The sequence below is a fragment of the Drosophila erecta genome, unplaced genomic scaffold, assembly GCF_003286155.1.
Source record: "Drosophila erecta strain 14021-0224.00,06,07 unplaced genomic scaffold, DereRS2 tig00000021-arrow-pilon, whole genome shotgun sequence".
NCBI lineage: Eukaryota > Metazoa > Arthropoda > Insecta > Diptera > Drosophilidae > Drosophila > Drosophila erecta.
The window spans coordinates 18,540,643-18,559,672 of record NW_020825198.1 but is presented as its reverse complement, the minus strand read 5'-3'; the positions used below and the strand labels follow the sequence as shown (position 1 = coordinate 18,559,672).

The 19,030-nt window shown below is 43.0% G+C and overlaps 4 protein-coding genes across 5 annotated transcripts; 1 reads left to right on the top strand and 3 right to left on the bottom strand.

The window, feature by feature from the left end:
* Positions 1–245: 245 nt before the first annotated feature.
* On the bottom strand, positions 246–2,072 carry LOC6544870. Of its 2 annotated transcripts, none has more exons than XM_001973130.3 (4): positions 1,911–2,072; positions 1,139–1,697; positions 727–1,076; positions 246–670 (listed from the first exon to the last, which is right to left on the bottom strand). In XM_001973130.3, the coding sequence occupies exons 1-4, from the start codon at positions 1,975–1,977 to the stop codon at positions 285–287; spliced, it is 1,362 nt and encodes a 453-aa protein (XP_001973166.1). In that variant the 5' UTR covers positions 1,978–2,072; the 3' UTR covers positions 246–284. The 2 variants fall into 2 exon arrangements, with proteins under 2 accessions (XP_001973166.1, XP_026832818.1); XM_026977017.1 differs by lacking the exon at positions 1,911–2,072 and adding an exon at positions 1,868–1,900.
* A 1,011-nt stretch (positions 2,073–3,083) lies between these two features.
* On the bottom strand, positions 3,084–3,419 carry LOC26526606 (BPTI/Kunitz domain-containing protein). Its single transcript, XM_026977816.1, is given in 1 exon segment — positions 3,084–3,419. A coding segment is annotated over 1 exon segment (336 nt).
* A 604-nt stretch (positions 3,420–4,023) lies between these two features.
* Positions 4,024–4,441, top strand: LOC26526224 (BPTI/Kunitz domain-containing protein 5). Its single transcript, XM_015158758.2, has 2 exons — positions 4,024–4,144; positions 4,200–4,441. Exons 1-2 carry the CDS (start codon positions 4,051–4,053, stop codon positions 4,400–4,402), a joined length of 297 nt encoding a protein of 98 aa, XP_015014244.1. The 5' UTR covers positions 4,024–4,050; the 3' UTR covers positions 4,403–4,441.
* A 21-nt stretch (positions 4,442–4,462) lies between these two features.
* LOC6544869 (palmitoleoyl-protein carboxylesterase NOTUM) lies at positions 4,463–13,980 on the bottom strand. Its single transcript, XM_001973129.3, has 4 exons — positions 13,523–13,980; positions 7,520–7,922; positions 6,931–7,443; positions 4,463–6,866 (listed from the first exon to the last, which is right to left on the bottom strand). Exons 1-4 carry the CDS (start codon positions 13,595–13,597, stop codon positions 5,827–5,829), a joined length of 2,031 nt encoding a protein of 676 aa, XP_001973165.1. The 5' UTR covers positions 13,598–13,980; the 3' UTR covers positions 4,463–5,826.
* Between the last annotated feature and the right edge of the window lie 5,050 nt (positions 13,981–19,030).

The following is a 19,030-nucleotide window of genomic DNA, read 5'->3' as shown; positions in this document are numbered from 1 at the left end:
CATTTCCTACATCTTAAATTGAAAATAACTGATGTCAACTTTAAACGATAATTTGCTGAAACTTGTTGGGTTCTTTACTTGGTTGCTTTTCAATTGGTTCGTGTGCTGGATAAAAGCAGACTGCCAAGTTGGTGTATGAGCTACAAGGGCTGCCAACCTTTTTTAAGCTGACACTTAGCGCACACTGAGCCGAATTACTTTTAGTTTTCATAATTAAGTTATTCTAATTGTTGAACAAGTAGATTTCTATTATTGTAGATATCTATTATTTATTATTAAAAATTTCAGTTCAGGTTGAAAATTTCCAAATTTATATAATCGTTGTTGGCCATGATAAAGGCCTTGCGCGCATTGACTTGTATGGCCAGATCCACGATATTCGTATTGCTGAAGTAGTCCATGGCAACCACATTGGCATTATTACCCCAAGGTCCTTTTAGCCACTTATTTACCTTGGGATTGAGCACCGCCGCCCGCTCCTTGGAGGTCTGCAGTTGGTGGGCGTTCAGTGTCTGCTCCATGCTCCTCACCGCAGTGAATATCCAGCCAACATTCCGTACCGGAGAATCCGGCTTCCTGCTGAACAGCAGACGCATATAGTCCAGAGTTTGAGAAATATTCATGAAGCTGGTGCTGAAACGCTGCCATGGCGGGCAGAGCATGTTCGATTCTGGAATGTCATTGAGATCATTTTGAGAACTTCTGTATTTCAAAATTTGAGCACACCTTTCTCCGGATAGGGCAACTCCTGCGTGGGAAATAATATGACCAAGTGCCTCTTTTGCAGCAGCAGCTCGCGGAAATTGCGATTCGCGCAGTTTTCGTCCTTGCTCACATTACGCCGATAGGCCTCATCACCCAGCTCCTGGCGAAGCAGGCGGAACAGCGAACTGTAGATCTCTGGGTGCTTGTAAAAGCCAATGGGAAAACTACTGAAATCCAGGACTACCATTTCGGCAGATCGTTTAACAAACTGACGTACATCACGCAGAACTCCAAGCAGAGGTGTAATCAGCATGTTCTCGTTGGCTATCCAGAAATTATCCGCATCTTTCTCCGTGTTCATGTTCTTGTATCTTGCAGGTAAAAATTGAGTTTTGTATCGGTAGAAAATAAAAATTTTAAATTAAATTCTTACCCTATGCTGAAATCGAGGTAACGAATGCCAAAGACCAGCTGCGACCAAACATCGAGTTGCTGGGCCACCAGGTAATCCCTGACCAGTATCGAATTGGACTTAGTGGAGCTGCCCAAGACGGCACCTGAGGCATGTGTGCCGGGCAGGAAGGTGTCCTTCAACTGCATCCGATCGACGTGCTTGATCTGGTTCATCCAGTTGGGCTGTATCTTGAGGCAATCCACGGTGAGCAGCTCAGTGCCATTGTAGCTGGCCACATAGTGTGGCAGGCACTTTCCCGTGGGATATTGCGTGGCCGTCTGATCGCCACTGTCCTGCTTATTCCAGCCACCAGGAAAGCGAAGCTTGCCCAGCTTGATGGGCGTCAGCATCTTGCCGGTCGTATTGAAAATCCCATTGATACGCAGGTCGGGCTGGAAGTTGGAGATGGTCGGATCCTGGCTGTAGATGCCCACCCACTGCGGTGGTCCATAGCAGTTGGGACCCCAATTGATCTCGAGAAAGGCGTCCTGCTGGGTTTTGCCCGTCAGCGAAATGGTGAGGTAAACAGGACAGCCCGCTGAAAATAGTACGGGTATAATCTAGGATTAAATAGGGAAACCAATTTCAAAGTGGCACTTCCAAAATCTCAGGGTAACGTCGTTGTTTTATATACATAACGAGTTAAGAATGAAGTCTTAGAGCTTGACAGCGTAAGATATACAAGACGAGGCATAGGTTTCAACGAACCTAAGATGGCAAATTGTAATTTGTTACTGTACGTAATACTTACCTTCAAGGGAGCCCATCAAAAGAATTAACTGCAGCAAAGGCACCAAATGTGTATATTTCTGTATCATCTTTAAACTTGACACTCAATTAGAAATTACGTGCACTTTGAATAGATTTGGCGTCTTGTTTGCTCGGCATTCCGACCCGAATTGAGGCGAGAGATACATTCCGTGCATTTCCACATACGAGTATCTCGTTCCCCGGCGACAATTGAATCAACCATTTTCGCCCCCGCAGCGCCTTTAACCGCCAATGAGCGATTTCGCATACTGAACTTTGATGTCGTTTGACCTGAGAGAGCACTTCAAATGAAGATTATTTGGGGGAGAAACATTCTACGATACATTTTCAGATTGATCTTGGACTTCCACAACAGGCATTTCTTTAAAATATAATATATACTTTCTTGGTCTGTCCAATAAATGTGTAATTATTTGTAATTAACTACTGCGTATATGCAGAAGTAATTTGTTTCTTGGGCAAGGGTAGTAGAAAATCTGACAATATAAGCGACTTCTTCTTGGAATCGTTCTTTCTAAAGGAAAGGTAGATATTGTTGCATCATTTTTACTTACAGGGCAAACAATTCAACTAAGTAAAGCGAAATAATTGCATAAGCCATGGGGCTAACCACTAAATAACATTTTAAAGTAAACATTGCTTCGATTTTTCCTAAATTTATAGAACCACATACCATCCTGAGCAGTCAAGCCGCAAAGTCGGGTTCTCGGATCTCGAACATTCCAATCTTTTGTTACTTACCTGGACGAACTTCCCAAATCTGGGCATTTTTATAGGCCACATACGGAGTTAAGCCATGATGAAAAGGAACTTCATTCTGAGTACCTTACTTGTGTTCGATGGGTGTTCGATGCATTTATGGGAAAATATACAAAAACGCCTTCGATGTAAATTTCTATAAAAACAATACCTTTACTTAAGCTTGTCCTAGATTTTCGCTCTTAAAACTGTGCTACATTCATTAGTTTACTGCTTTTGTTAGCTTTTTTAACTGAAGATATGCGCATGTGTGTGTTAAACACATAAGTGTGCTAATTCTGTTGGGACTCTGCCTTCAAGAAGGATTCATAACAGCGGTTTGGTAAAACGTTCTATTTTTTATTTTAGTATTTATTCATTGAATTCAAGAAGTTTTTTCATGACGTTTTAACGTTTAACGTTTAAATTGTAAACAGTTGAGTCGACAGTCTTGAAGCGAGCAGAATCTATTACTGTTCCCTCCACATCCGAGGTACGGCATCGTTTCGCATCTCCTGGATTCCCCGTTGAAGTACCAAATTCGGGGCGTGAAGTTCAGAGCACATGCAAATCCAAGCGCAGTTCCAACGTTTCTGGGTCCAAAACATGTCGGATTGCCTGGAAATTGTTTTTAAGATCGCTGAATGACTAGAAATCTCTTTGACTCACTTATTCGCGCGCGGCAGAGAAATTGGCAGTTTGCAAAGGCCACACTCAGAGTGAAACAAGCCAGAAATACAATGAAATTCATTGCCAGCCGATGCGAAATGATTCTAACAAGTCTGAATCTCGTTATTTATATAGTAAGCCAGATTATAAAATCTCAGCCTAAAAGCACTGATGATTAATAGGAGCGCTTAGTCGTTTTGTTATTAGAAAAATTACTTAATATTTCATTAATAAAACCACTGTGAAATAACAGGCAAGACAACTAGTTCTAATCTGCTGTAATGCGACGAATTTGGAATGTGCTTTTAATTTGAAATTTGTTATCGCAACTTAAATATGTTTGATAATGTCCATATATTACCTCTTATCAATCAATAGTGATGTAAAGATATTTTCAGAATTTCCGTAGACTCGTAAGAAAATAAATATTTTGAGTTTATACTAAAGCAGCGAAATCTTTTATGTCAGAAAGCACTTACCTACGTAAAGAACAAGAATTAAGTAATTGTTCTTCGGAGTAGTAAAGGCCTATTATTCACTTAAAAACACGTGCATGTTTCCTGTTTTGCCTCCCAGCTTTTGTAAACAACAATTGGACGCCGAAAATAAACTTTATACGAGTATTTTTAGAACTGGACTTTAAAAGGGGCTTGCCGGCAGAGTTAAGACCTTATTCTACAATCGTAAATCGCGAATGGCAGTTTGTGGCCAAAATGCGGAATAGCACTTTGATTCTCATCGCAGTAGTTATGGCTGTATGCCTTTTCGCGGATGTAACTGGAGTAACTCGGTGCAAGGGAAAGCCCAGTAAGTTGTTTTCAACACCAAATGTACTGAGTTATTTATTTCGAGACTATTCTAGAAAAGTCAAAGTGCGCTGGGAACCTGGATGGTGGTAACAATCGCAAAAGCAAGTGCAAGAAATCGGCCAACACAAATATGTGGCACTATAATGCACTGACAAAAAACTGCACCAAAATTAATTACCTAGGATGTGGTGGCAATGACAATCGCTGGTGCACAAAAGTATTATGTGAGGGCTGCCGGCCGAGACAAAATGGTTGAAATATATGAAAAGTAGAGTATATAAATAAATCATGAAATAACAAGACAGAGTTTGCATTTAATTATTTTTCGGGTTTATTGGATTGGTTTCCTTCTTCAAATATTGGTCGATTTCATCTTTTGAAAATGGTAACCACTTCATTTGAACAACGCTAACAAAAGCTAATAAGCTTGCGAATTGCATTACGTGTATGATTATCACTAAGTTTAAGTACAACAATTCTTAGGGCTAAACTTCAACCAGTTCTGTACAGGCTTAGCATAAGTTACTAGTTTAAATAGTTCATTTGTGTGCGATTTATTCTCGTTTAACTATAAATTCTATACAAACATTGCTACAATTATTTATTCGATTTGTTCACTTCGCTTCTGGTTAGCTATTGTATTTTTTATTCATTTTATTTATTTTTATTTTTCTTCAACGGAATGCGGGCGGTTTTAAGTTAAGTATTAAGTATTTGATTTTCGTTGCACAGGTACGCAATGATATGTGAAGGCAGCTGTTTATCAATTTCATTCATTCTTACTGATCTGAGGTAGGTACAAAATAAATGTATAAAAAAAATATAAAAAAAAATAATAATCATATGCGTGGGGCATTTAAAACAGTCTAGATTCCACACAAAAGTAAAATCCTAAACGGGCCATAAATTATCAAATAAATTACATAAACATTTACGTTCATTAAGCATATCTATGTAAACTATGCTATTTATCAATATATATATGTAAAAAAACATAAAAACAGTCTTGTGGTTGCATTTGTGTTTAGTTTCTCGTCAAGCAGATTTCATATCTTTGATTATGATTGCAGAATGCGAATGAATAAATGTGGCGAATGTGAATGTGAATACGAGTTCGAGTACGAGTACGAGTACGAATACGATTACGAATAGGAGTTGCAGTTCGAGTAGGACTATAAATAAATTCTGCTTAATTACTGGGTACTATGCGCATGTCTTTTCTTCTTGGTGTGTTCTAGGAATTGGAGTTATCTCCGCTAGTGTGAGTGTGTTTTGGGGTGGTATTATGTAATATTTACAGAGCGCCCCAACTACAAACTATATATATAAAGGGCGCCTATTTACAGTAGGGTGGGTCGAGTTCTAGACCTCCAAAAAGTGCTCGCAAATCGTAGGGTTTTCTTTTTTAGAAATAATAAAAACTAAAGGGAAGAACTCTTCCTTACTGGTCTTACTTCTTGTAAATGACTGAAGGAATAGCCAAATCGCATGCAACTAAAGATCAGAACTCTCTTGTAGCCTATGAAACACTAAGATATTTAACTAACTTGTCATAGTTTTAAGCTTTAAGATAGAAACCAAGAAAGGGTGCATAATAATATCCCTTAGGTATTTTTGTTTCCCTACGATTTTCTTGCCCATTTCTGGATCCCCCCGAATGGTACAGGGTATTTGGTGAGCCTAGTTGGCCTGCTGGGTGAGCATGTTGACCAATTCGGTGCGCTCCATGTTGTTGAGCGTGTGCATGTCGACGCCCAGTGCAGCGGCCACCGCCTCGATGTCCAAGCCGAAGGCGGTGAGCAGCTCCAGGAAGCGCATCTCCTCGCCGGTCATGGGATTCGTGAGCGTGGGACAGGAGTGATTGCATTGCGGCCAACTGCAGCGCTCCAGGAGACGGAGGCCGCATTTCTCCGGCACTCGGGGTACGCGATTGCGCTTCTTGGACTTTGTGCCCGCGGAGGCGTTGTTGGAGGAGCGTGTCTTCTGGGGCGCACTCGCCTCCAGCAGAACTCCGGCTGCCGGCTGCTCCCGCTGCATTTTCATCTGCTGCTGCTGAGCCTTCCTCCGTCGCTTCCGCTGCTCCTGCCTTTCCTCGGGAGTCAATTGCTGGCGCCGTCGCTGTTTCCGCTGATCGTTGCCGTTGCCGTTGCTCGACTTGGGGCTGTTATCCTTCTTGTTGCGATGCTCCTGCGCTCCATTGGCCTTCTTTTGCTGCTGCTGGCGGCGTCGCTGCTTCCGCCTCTGTCGCTGCTCCTGGCGCAATCGCTTCCGCTCCTCCCGCTCCTCCTTGCTCAGGTGATTGTGCTTCCGCTGCTGCCCTCCAGATTGGGCCACGTTGTTCTGCTTCTGGCGCTGCAGCCGCTGACGGTGTCGCTGGTGTCTTTGGTTATTGGCATGTGCTGGATGCGAGACCGCCGTCGTTGGCTCCGTGGAACGCTTGAGCTTATCGTGACGCCTGCTGCGTGTTGAGTGCTCCCAGCAGCGCAGCGCCGAGGGCAGGGATATATCGTCGATCTTGATATTGACCCAATCCCGTTTGAACAGCACCCCATGACCTATGCAACTGGGTGCAAAAACTGCGCTCACATTGTCTAGCGAGGATCGCAGGGCGCCGCCCATTTCGTGGATGTAGTTCCATTGCTGAGGCGTCACGGGTGCTCCAACATTATCCACTCGCATTTGTGCCTCGTCGAAGAGCCATTGGAAAACGAAAAGGGGCGCTGTTTGGTGGGGAAAAGCGGTTTAAATAAAATCTAGAGTCTCTACCACTTCTAGAAAACTTACTTTTTAGAGTGGGATACAGTCGGTAGCCGTAGTAACACCTCCAGGGCTCCGTGGGATAGGCTTTGGTGCAATCCTCGGGCAGCAAGCCCTGCCACAACTTCCATCCCTGACGCACTGCCTCATTGGAGGCCACTGCCGCCGGCGTGTATGGCTCTCTGTCCAGGAACCAGCCAGAGTCACTCACTCCTCTCACTGTGATCTGTAGCTTTTTCTCGTTCACAAGAAAGTCGCGAATGCGATCCAAATTGAGCATGACGCCCAGGCCACCAGCCGATGAGCCCACCAGTAGCAGTTCGCCGCCCGGCACTCGACCCAATCCCACGGGAATCAGCTCCGCGATCACCTGGCGCAGGATCAGGGCTCCCATGAAGCGCCAACTGTTCTCCCGATCGCTGGTATCCGGCTCCGTTCGCGTTCCCGACCACGAATCACTGCTGCAGTACGGGATGAGCACGTGGTTGGCATTGTGCCAGTAGGGATTCTCCTCGGGATGCGGCGACAGAATGCCTCCGACTGGAAAAGGCAACAAATCATTGGTCATTATATGTTAAACTATATAAATACAAAATTTATTCGGTATCCGACTCACCGTCTCTCGTCTCTGGCCACTGGGAGGAGGTCATGAGGTGGCGCAGTCGCATCCACCTGGCGCGGCACGAGCGCACATCGAAGCAGTGCCAGCCGCCCTCGAGTAGGACGATCCACTTCTTGGAGCTGGCATGCTTGCGCAGGTAGAAGCCGGCGTGGCTGCCATCGTTGCAGACGATGCTCGAGTTGGCCAGGTTGGCGCGCTTCAGGGAGCGGCTGTGGTCGCCGGAACCGCTGGCCGAGTGCATCACCATGTAGTTGCGCTGGATCATGTTCATGCTGGTGTCCCTCAGGGGATCCTTCTCCTGCAGACTCGCTGCGTCCAAGATGCTGCTGCTCCGCACGGCTGGCAGCTGACTAAACGTGGCCAAGAGCAGCAGAAGCGTTAGCAGCGGCGCTGCTGTCTGTGTAATGGAGAGAAGAGCAGGGAAGAGAGTGGCTTTAGACTCAGAGTTTACAGAGTTGGCAATACATGGCCCAGACTGAGACGATGGAAGAGATGCTGCTCTCTGTTTGGGCCGAAAATCACTCACGGCTCTCTCAAGCGCGCAGTTGTGTGTGTGTGTGTGTGTTTTTGGCGGAAAACTTGCTTTGATCAAAATGCGAGCAAGAAGCTTTGCGATAAGATCAAAGAAATTGTTGCCGCCTGCCGTTTCGTTGTGTTATTTTCCCCCCTTTCCCTTTGTCACGTTTTTTTTGTATTTTTTTGGTAGATTTGTTGTCGTTTTGGTTGTGTTTTTTACATAGAGAGAAACACGGAGAGACAACCTTAAGGTATTTAGTCAAACACGGCAAGAAATTGTTGTTAATCAGTCAAACAAATTTCAATTTCACAATGTCATGGCCGCTGACGCGTGGTAATCACCAGTTCTTGGCTTTGAACTTAAGGTCGCCTCGTTGTTTCTTTTTCCCTCTTGTTTACCCCTTTTTTTTTACACACATCAATCAAATGAGCTATCTGGCGATTTGCTTCGTCGTTTCGCTGATTCTCGACTTCGAGTTCGGGTTTTTGTTTAGCTATTTTCCAGCAATTTGTAAATAAGACAATAACAATAAGAACAACAAAACACATTTGCCGACAGCATGGGCAACGATTTTAGTGTCTCAGTGTGTCAGTCTGTCAATTCTGTCTACGGTCTTGCCTCCGCATAAATAACCATTCAGAAATCGTAAAGAAATCTTCAATCAATGTTTATACAGGCCTTTGAAGTCCGCCGATTCCTGCCGATTCGTTGCCGCCAGCCACGACAATTTGCAGACAGAAAAATGCAAATGACACAAACACGAAACGAAACAACAACACAAACTCTGGCAATTATATCGGCCAAAGGCCTACAAAGTATAATTTCGTTTGGGCCAACTCAACTCAGCTCAGCTCAACTCAACTCAAATGCAAAGTGGTCCTAACGGTAGCCAGCCAGCCGTCATTAAATATATCCATATATATCTGCGGCGATATCGGTGGTTTTGCCACTTATGTATTTATATATATGTTTATAAAGCCAACAATCTGGTTCCCCCAAATTCAAATGAATTATGCAAAATGCAGGAATTCAGATAAATTTGGTTTAACAAAATCATTGACAAATACCCCAGTTGATAACGTTTTAATAATAGTGAATTGATTTTATTTGACAGTATGCTTTATAAATTTCGATTAAGATGTGCGCAAGCTTGATTTATGAAAGCCATCAATTTATTTCGTTGAAAATACAAGTTTAAATCAATTTATTGATGAAAATGGTTTATTATTTCGATCGATATTAAATGTTATTTAAAAGAAAAACTTGTAATTGTAACAGCACAGTGTTATTCTTCCCTAGCAAATCGTTCCTTGAAAATATATTTTACTTATAAGAAACATATACTTTTAAGAACTAGCTCCATTCTCAGCTTTCTCAGACCGAACTCGCCCCATTCTGCTAGTTCTCACCCCATCCCCTCGCTACTTTTCCACTCTGCACGTCTCTTACAACAGGTTTGGATATTTTTCGGGTCGTCTTAGCCGCTCGCCGTCTGATGTTTGCCGCCAAACAACGAAATTGACAAGAGCTCGCTCCTCAACGCCAGATGAGTAGTTTCCATTGTTGATTAGTTCAACTGCGCCAACTGCGGCCACAATGAACCACCAACCAAAAAAGCAAGTAAAATAAATACAAATAAAAAGATTTCACGTGTGCGTGCGCGGATTTACGTTTGAGTAAACACCGGCAAAGAAACAGACACAGACGCAGATACAGATACAGACACAGATACAGATACACCTAGAGATACGGGTGAGCGTACGTTGCACTTGCTGTTTACCTGTTGCGAGGGGAAAATAGTAAAAACTAAAGAAAACGGCAGCGCCGATGAACAAAAAACAAAAAACAAAAACAGAGGCGGCGTGGCCAAAGGAAAAATGTTCACAAGCGCCGCTTAATTACCCTATATAGAGTCTTAAGTTGCGCTATTAATTGCGGGCACTGCTTATTAATATTTTGCCTTATTTTCTTCTTTTTTCCCCCTTTTTTTAACTCACACCCCGCACACCCCTCGTACCCCGCCCTCCCCGAGTGGCGAAGCCGACAAAGGAGCGCTATTCGATTCGATTCGATTCGAATCGAATGTCTGGGGGCTGGCTGGCAGCCAACTACTTGTCGCACCGATTATATTGTCAGTTTTTATTAATTGCTGCAAATACTCGGTCGCGATTGCGACGCGATGGCGCTAAGCGTTCTTTATATGCACGGTTTTTTTTCCTGCCACTTTTTTCATTTATTAAAAAAATCGAGTATACGCCCCGTTGCGACTTGAATTGATTTGATTCGATTGCGCTGTCATTTGACTGCAACTGTGCGCCCCTTTAAGTGTTTTTAATCGAATTGCAATTTGCATTAGCTTAGGGATTGCGAGTTACACCAATTCGTGAAAGTTGACTTGGCTTAAGGAGATTAAGCCATAATTGCCACGGTGGGTATGAAAATTCTTTTTATACTTTAATTCTAAATTGTCATTCCATTTTCACAAAAATTTTGCCATTATAAAGATCTTAATTTTAAGAACGAAATGTTTTAAGTTGAGTGTCTAATAGTTTTTAAGAAATCTAAAGAATATTTTCTTTTTAAAGGAAATTTGAAAGTCAAAGTAAGAAATAATAGCCTTAGAGAAAATCGAGCATAGATAAAAGAAATAAGTGGTTTATATTAATAAATTCCCCTAGTTGTTTGGCTTAGCGAGGCTCGCCTGTAGATTGAGTTATCTAAGCACAATCCATAACGACCTTGTCCAAATCAAAGGGAGGCCGTCGTCGCTGGGCTCGGAAAAGTGGAGGCAGCTCCACTTCAGCGCTATTGTTGTTGTTATTCTTGGCGCACTTGCAGCAGCAACAACAACAATGCAACAATACCAATACGAGACCAATAACAACAACTACAAACGGACGAGCGCTTTTTCAGTCACTCGCAGCTTATCGCAATACGCTTAAACAAACAGCGGTCTGGGGCATAAATAAACTTCCGTTGCCGATCTCATGGCACTTGTTCTTCTTGTTCTTGTTATTATTGTTGTTGTTTATTTATTTGTTTCGTTGTTGTGGTTCCTGCTGCCAGTTTGTTTGCGTTTCTCCGTCTCTTTCACCGAACCCATATCGCTGTCTCTGTCCCGGTCTCTCTGTTGTTTGCCGGCTTCAATTGCCATTGCCTTCAGTTTGCGCGCGTAACCAGAATCGTTACGAAAGAGAGCGCGCTCTTACCAAATAAACTAAGAAGTTTAAAAAACATCGCCGAAATGCAAGCGTTGAACAATAGCAATGTTTATTAATACGATTTCCTGGTAGTATGTGGGATAAATGACCCTTAACGAGTTACAGAAACTGAAGTATGTAATTATACAAAGATCCCAAACAACGAAGATTATATAATATTATATTAAAATATTGTCGGTAAAATTCTGGCATGTTTACAAATCAAGTATTTTGTATATATTTTGTTTTAATTAGTGCATTATTATTTTGAAAGCTAACAATATAAATTCTTCTAGCTGGCTTGCAACGCGTTAATAGAAGTGACAGTTTCTTTTATATCCTAAAGCAGGCTTTATGGTTAATTTTCCATGGTAATTTGCTAACTTTCCCACTTTTTCCCGACTAATCCTGGGCAGCTGTAAAAGATTGATTTGCTCAGCGGTTGTGACCTGAATTGCGCTTTTTTAATGTTTAGAATACTTAAAGCCACGGGCCTAGGCGTTCATAATTGCAGTTCCCGAAACCTGAACGCTCCGCCTTATGGTTTCAGTTGTTTTTCTCTGCCTGTCGGGCATAAAAATACACCTGTTTGCGGCAATTTAATACTTTTTATGGCAGGGAAATAACGCAGTGGCTGCTGTTGTTGCTGTTGAGATGTTGCTGCTGCGTGGCTGCCGCTGCTGCTGCTGTTGCTACTGCATTGCTGGCATGGCAAAGGCGCAGGTAATTCGGAAGCAGCCTCAAATGAAGCCGCAGGCCAGCGGGAATGGGAATCCGAAGGAGTATATGGGTATGGGTATGGGTATGGGTATGGGCATTGGTATGGGTATGAAGCGGTAGTGGAGCGGCAACAACAAAAGCGAAGCCGCCGAAACGTGTAGCCAGTGCCAACAGCAGCGTTATTAGACCGGCCTGATCTGAGTATCTGCATCTGTATTTGTATTCGTATCTGTATCTGTATCTGTAGCTGAGTGTCTGTATCTGTGGATGTGCGCACGTCTGCCAAGCGGTCGCCTTTACCGCTGCTGCCCGCTGATCGCTTTTTACTCCGAGCGCGCTAAACCCGTGCCGTTTTCGGCTTTGAACTTTGCCGCCCATGGACTCGTGTATGTTTGCGGCATGTTGCAAAGCAGATCGAAGCTGGCCAGCAGGGCACCGCGAGAAATTTGGGGATCTTTAACTTTAGTATGATTTTTATAGTTTGTAATGCAGAGCTGCCAAGTAGATTATAGTATCAAAGTAGACTTTCTTCTTTGATTCTGAAATAGTGATATATGTTTTTAAAACATTTCATAGAACATTTATTATTTTCTTTTTTCTAATAGTGCTGTGAAATTACATGAGAATAGTTACAATGTAAGTAACTGAAATCAATAGCTGGGTTTTACCTACAACATATAGCAATCTGCTATTAAGTTTCTTGCAATCTGTTATTACCCCAAAACACCCTGAATTAAAGGAGGATGTTTCATTTCATCAACAAATATCAACAAATATTCAGATCTCAGTTTCGAACCACCAATAAAATTGTTTGCCGTGCAGTTCGGGCCAACTACAAAAAGCCAAGGCATCGTCGTCGCACTCATTGATCTTAACTTTGAAAACAGTAGCTACTACGGCCGAGGAGTGGAGTAGATGTGGCTCTGGATGAGGATGTGGATGTGGCAGGGGCCGCATGGCTATGGGGATGTGGAGATGTGGGGATGTGGGGATCTGGGGATCTGGGGCCTCGACTTGAAGCGAAGTGGGGCGCACGAAGGCGGCCTGCACTTTGTTGTTGCTGCTGCTGATGAGGGTTTTTGGTTAGCTACACTTAAAGACCCATTCCCCGCTCATTTCTGTCGGCCTTTTTGTTTTCTTCCCATCCGAATCCCCATTCCCAATCTGCAACTTATTTTTCTTTGCTCTTTCTGTTTTCCGCCTTTTCTGTGGCTTTTTGCGCACGCAGGCAAATTTAATCTCGTTTTTTATGCCCTTGCAAAGGATTTTCAAATTGATTTCGACCCGACTATGCTAATGTCGTAAATAAAGCTGTAGAGGGTTTGGGTTTTCGGTGTTTTCTCAACCGAATTCTCACAACCTGGCCAGCGGCTTAAGTCGGAAGCTATTAATTTTAATTGACGTGCTACTGTATTTTTTGGGTTTCCAGCGTAAGCGGCAACTTTTGATATCCCCCTTTTGGCTATATTAATTTTTTTTTGTTTTTGATAATATTTCGCAGCAGCTTCGTATTTCATTTGTGGGGCTACCGTATTTCGGCGTTCGCTTTTGATAACTCACCTGCTGTGGATTAATCCATTTATTTGTAGCTTCTCCGGCTTTAGCTGCCATTTTATCAATTTGTTCGACTGCCATTTTCGATTCGATTACACATAGATATAGTATAGATTAAGTATAGATTTTCTGTTGTTTGTTTGCTTATTTCTTTTTTGTTCAGCACAGGTTGTAGCACTTTTTGGGGCGCTGCATTGTATGCGATCGGTATTGATTTTTGTTTTGGCACTTATCAACTTGTGATTTTGATTTCTTTAGGGCGGGGGTTTTTCTATTCTCTCGTCGCTTAACTGTGAACTAATGTATTTGATTCGATTCTGTTTTCTTCTCTGGTGATAGCACTGCAATGTTTTGTTATCTGCGGCACGGCACACGCGCTCAATACGTCCGCTCACGTCGAATGCTCGCCACGGAATGAAATTTTACCTTGCGCTGTGGAAGTGCCGAAGTTGCTGCTCTGCTACCGCCGCTGCCGCTGCCGGATTCGCTGCTGCGGTCGACGTCGTCGCTCTCTCTCACGTGCTTACCGCTCGCTCTCGCCTTCTCGCTCTCGGCGGTATTTGTTTCGGCTGCGTTTTTGTTTAGAATACGCAAAATAATAACAAAACTAATAATAAACTGCAGGGCAATGCAAGTTGAGAGAATCGCGGGCAGCGCTGCAACTGCGACGCCGAAGAGGCAGTGGCAATCGGCAGCGGCGGTAGCAGCAGCAGCAGCACCTACTTGTTAATAAGCGTATTAAGGTTCCCTTTGATCTGCTTAATCGAATGCCGAAATGAAACTCAACGCGCTTCTGGTCTTCTCGAGTTCGAGTTCGCTTCCTAAGTCTTTTGTTTTTTGACTGCGCCTTTTCTTCCTTTAGCTTGGTTAATGCTAATTTAGTGTAATTGCAATTATAATGCAAACTCTCATAATTCGCTCATCGCATATATATATGTATGATTTTATTGTTTTCTTGTTTTTCTTTTTTTTGGCTGGGTCATTTGGTGTTTTATAGCTGTCGGCATTTCGTGGAAACGAAGCAATTTTGATATGGCCCTGGACATTCGGCAGCTTGGACGCGGCTTAAAGACATAAAATCTCAATAAAGTAGCCAGCGACTTTTATCTAATTGTAAATCTAAAGGCGAATTCCCCGTTTCAGCAGCAGACCCTTGCCACACTCTTCTATATAGGAAACTCAATTAATAAGAGATCATTAAAAATTCTTCGTTTTTGGGCCTTTTGATTTTCGCCGTATTTGGCCCCGAAATCGAAATACTTTTACGATTTACCCCCGCCGCAACGACACCCCGGCACAGCCATAAAATTGATTCGCTTTTGCAAAAATTTTATCACTGACCAAATTGATTTTAGCTGTTCGCCGCCGTCGCAGCTCAGCTTCAATAGAAATTGTAGGCCTAAAGGAAGAAGGCAAAGAGAGCTAAAAACAAAAAAAAAGAAATGGAAAAATAAGAAAAACAAAACAGTGCCTGAAAAAATGATGTCCAACTGGCGGCGACGGCGGCGGCAAACTTAAAAGTGGCAAATAGAAAGGAGCCGACCTGGTCGACCAGTCCGATTCAGTGCAATATTTATGCATTAAGTACACGCAATTATTATGCGACAACTGCGGCGGCAGCATCTCAGGAGATTATTGATGCTCGCATTGCTCATACGCAGCGTGGCCATCTACCATCCACTTGGCGCTTGTGCCGTTCCAGCAATTAAAACGCCGCCAGCACGCGATGAATGCCATAAACATTTGACGCGCAATCAGCAGCAGCAGCAGCAGTTGCAGTTGCAGTTGCAACTCCTTCGGCTGCAACAGCAGCAATTACAGCAGCACAAATTCAAAGACACTCCATGACGATTTTGCCATCGGGATGATCATGTGGCTGTGATGAGTGCTACTTTTACTGCACCGTGAACTATTGGGGCATGAACCAATTATTTTAATATTAATACATTGACTTTAAAAAGTCAGGTGGGAACAAATTAGTTTATTAAAATGGAGATAGTTTGTTTATTTCTTGAATCTCAAGATTGTGCTGTTATTCTTAGTGATACTTTAAATTTCATAGACTGTTATATACTTTTACATATATATATAAATTATTGTGACCACCAGGCCACAAGCGTAAATTGTAAATTGGTATTGTAACACTTAGCATGTTTCGTTAATACGATGGAGTTCTCAAAGTCTTAACAGTTTATTTTGCCTAACAAAATCCAACATTGCTGATGATGGATGTGCTATTTAGCAAAAACCTCGCTATTAAATGGACAAATACTTAAACGAGTATACCCATTAATTATTGTTGTCTTAGAAACGAAAAACTAAGTTTATGAATGCTGATAAGTGTCAAAAACAATTTGTATTATTTTCGTTGTTGGTCCTAAAATTTTGATTTACCTCAGAACGCAAAACGGCGATGTTCCCATCCACAGCAAGTTGTGCTACTTTTACTACACTGGGAAAATTCGTTGTCCAAAACGAAGCAAAACAAATATGTAGCTAACTCGATTGATACAAATTCTCACTGATTAAAAAATAAAAAAATTAAGTGGTATTTGTTATTCCGATTAGTTGGGGCTTATTTAAAGTCGAAAGTGCCTAGCTTTTCTTGCGGTGTGGGGCCAGGAAAACAGATCACGGGCGGACGGACATGGACATTCATTTCGCTTAAGCGCACTAACCGGGTAAACTGGTCGGTGTCTTTGATCCTGGCATTCTATTGTTCCGTTTCAAAGGCCACTATTATGTAAACAATCGGCGGCTTTGATCTTGGCCGCATCAAAGTGTTGCCGCCGCGTTTCATCTTCTGCCGCATGCAGCAAATAGCAAGCAGCAAGCAACAAGCAGCAGCGCCAGCTGATGCGATGCCCCAGCGGAAGATGATGAGGTTGATGATGATGACGATGATGATGATGATGACGATGACGATGACGAGAAAGAGGACGGCGAGGAAGCGACAGGCACTGCGTAGTTAAAGCTGCTACATCGCTACCACCGCTGCTGAGCTATATAATTTCGCATGGACCGATCTGATCACCTGGAGAACGGAGCACCTGGAATACAGAGCCTCTGCCTCAGCCTCATAACTTTGGGCATAATCTTCAAAGCGCCGACCGACCGATCGCTTGACATCAATCGAGTCGACCATTCGGCCGCTCTAATCCCAACAGATGGGCTCCCGGATCACCGATCGCCGATCGTCGATAAGCAATTAAAATTTCATTTAATGCACAACTTTATTATCGGTTTGTCCCAGTCACGGTCACGTCCTTTGATCCTTTGCCCGATTTCAGGATCCGCCGCGCAACTGTTCTCCGGCGTTTCTTCTCCTATTTTGCGAAAATCAAAGCGGCCACTCGCTGTGGAAAACGCAACAGGTGCGCCGAGGCTCCAACCAGAATCCCGCATCCACCATCCAATCTCCAGTCTGCAGCAGCATTTCTCATCCATCAACCGGCGGAGCGGGCATCTCTAATTTCATCCAGCCGGAGACCATAAATGCATTGCTCTCTATTGACGGAGGTCAGTGATGTTGGATGGTCACCAGGTGGTTTCCTTAAATTTTTTAAAAAATTGTACCGGTATTTATTGGCACTTTAGTTAAATGAAGAAAAAAAAGCAAAAAATATTGTTATATCCCAAAAAGATGTACATGTATTTGCGTTCTATGTAAATCTGCTTATATTATATAATTTGAGTTCTTTCCACATTTCAAAAAAATACTTCAATAAGGTAAAGATTTCCTGGCTTTCATCAATAAAGATGGTAATAGAAACATAAAGTGTTCATAAGGAGCAATTGGAAAATTGTTTGATTTTATATCCCTAAGATACAGAGAAAATATGATTTAACAATACTTGAATTTCTGATTAAATTTCCATTAATGTTTTATCTCTCAGGATGAATGATTGGCTTAATACGCGGTCAGCTCCATGGTTACTCCATAGGCTGCCAGAGATGGCTGAAATGGTTTCCCCACTTGGCCAAGGGGCAACCACTTTCTGGTGGCACTCTCTCGGATCGCACGCTCCAATGTTGCACGCTGCGGTCCACTTGGCGGCAAATTACTGTTGCATGGCGACGGTGTTGTTGTTGGCAGGCAACTAAGACGTAGACAAAGTCGGCGAAACAACAAAGCGAATATCTCTGCATAGGGGCACACGCCATTCCCAACATCAAAGCGCGCCGCCAGCACAGATTTTCTGAGGTTACCAACGCCACCGTTGGGGCAGCAGCAACATCAGCAACATCCGCAGCAGCAGCAGCAGCAGCAGCAGCAGCAGCAGCAGCAACATCAGCACCAGCGACGCATGCGCAGAACTCTGCTCATTTGTGTTTTGAGGCGCATTGTGCGACGCGCGTGTTAAGTGGACTGTGAATATGAGAGGAAAGTTCCCAAAGCGGCCAAATAAACAACGTGGAGCGATGAAATTGCCTCGACTATAGGATACTCTCTTGATGTCATTTAAGTTGAATACGTTGAAGAAGTTGAATAGGTCATAACTTTCTTAATTCTAAATACGATGCATACTTGATGCACATGATGTTGCATACTTATGAGCGTTTATTTTTGGGATAACATATCTTTACAAGATCAGCAAGATAAGTAAGATAAGAACTAATTGAATTAATTTTTAATAATTTAACAACTTCAGATCAATGGCAAAACATTTAAATGATAAGAATAACAAGGCATTGTACATTTTTAGAGATAACGTAGTTTCCTACATCTTATTCCACGTGGAGTACAACATACCCTATTTCTGGACAGCTAACGGGTATGCACATTTCTTGCCGCCAAATAAATGCAAGTCCAGTTCCTGGACCTCCTCGCCTCCTCCCCCCGTCACCTTCTCCGTTTTTCCAGCATCCCCTCTGTTCTTAATCAAGAAACGCAGCGGCGGCGTATCACGGTAGCACTTTAAACGTAAATTGCTTTTAACATGGTTATTACAATCTTAACGTTTGTCTGGGCCACGAAGCACTTCAGGCGGCGGCAACCTGTTGTTGTTGACGTTGTTATTGTTAGTGCTGCCACTGCCGCTGCCGCTGCTGTTGTTGTTGCAGTTGCTGTTGCCACAGGCGGCAATAGAATTCCGGCTAAGATCGCTCGCTCGCTCGGTCGGTCGGTCGGTTGATCTTCGTTTGTGTCTTTCTCCGGGATTGGGATTGGGATTGGGACTGGTACTGGGATCGGGACTGGGACTGAAACTGGGTCTGGATTACTTTTTCGGAAGATTCGTGTAATTATGATTGCGCGATTATTATTGGATTGAATTAGTTGTCGGTGGATTCTGCTTTAATCGAAATGGTTTTGTTCTTACATCCACCGCTCTCTTCACTGTTTCTGTGGCTTTCTTTGCTAATTAGTCGAGCATACGGCAAGATCAAAAACGGCATCATTTTGTACACAGGAAAAAATGTTTAAAAATATGTTAGATAAAAAAGTAAGGATTGGTGTTATAACATGTTAACAACGAAAATGTATTTATGATATTTTTGGCCAACTTCTACCAC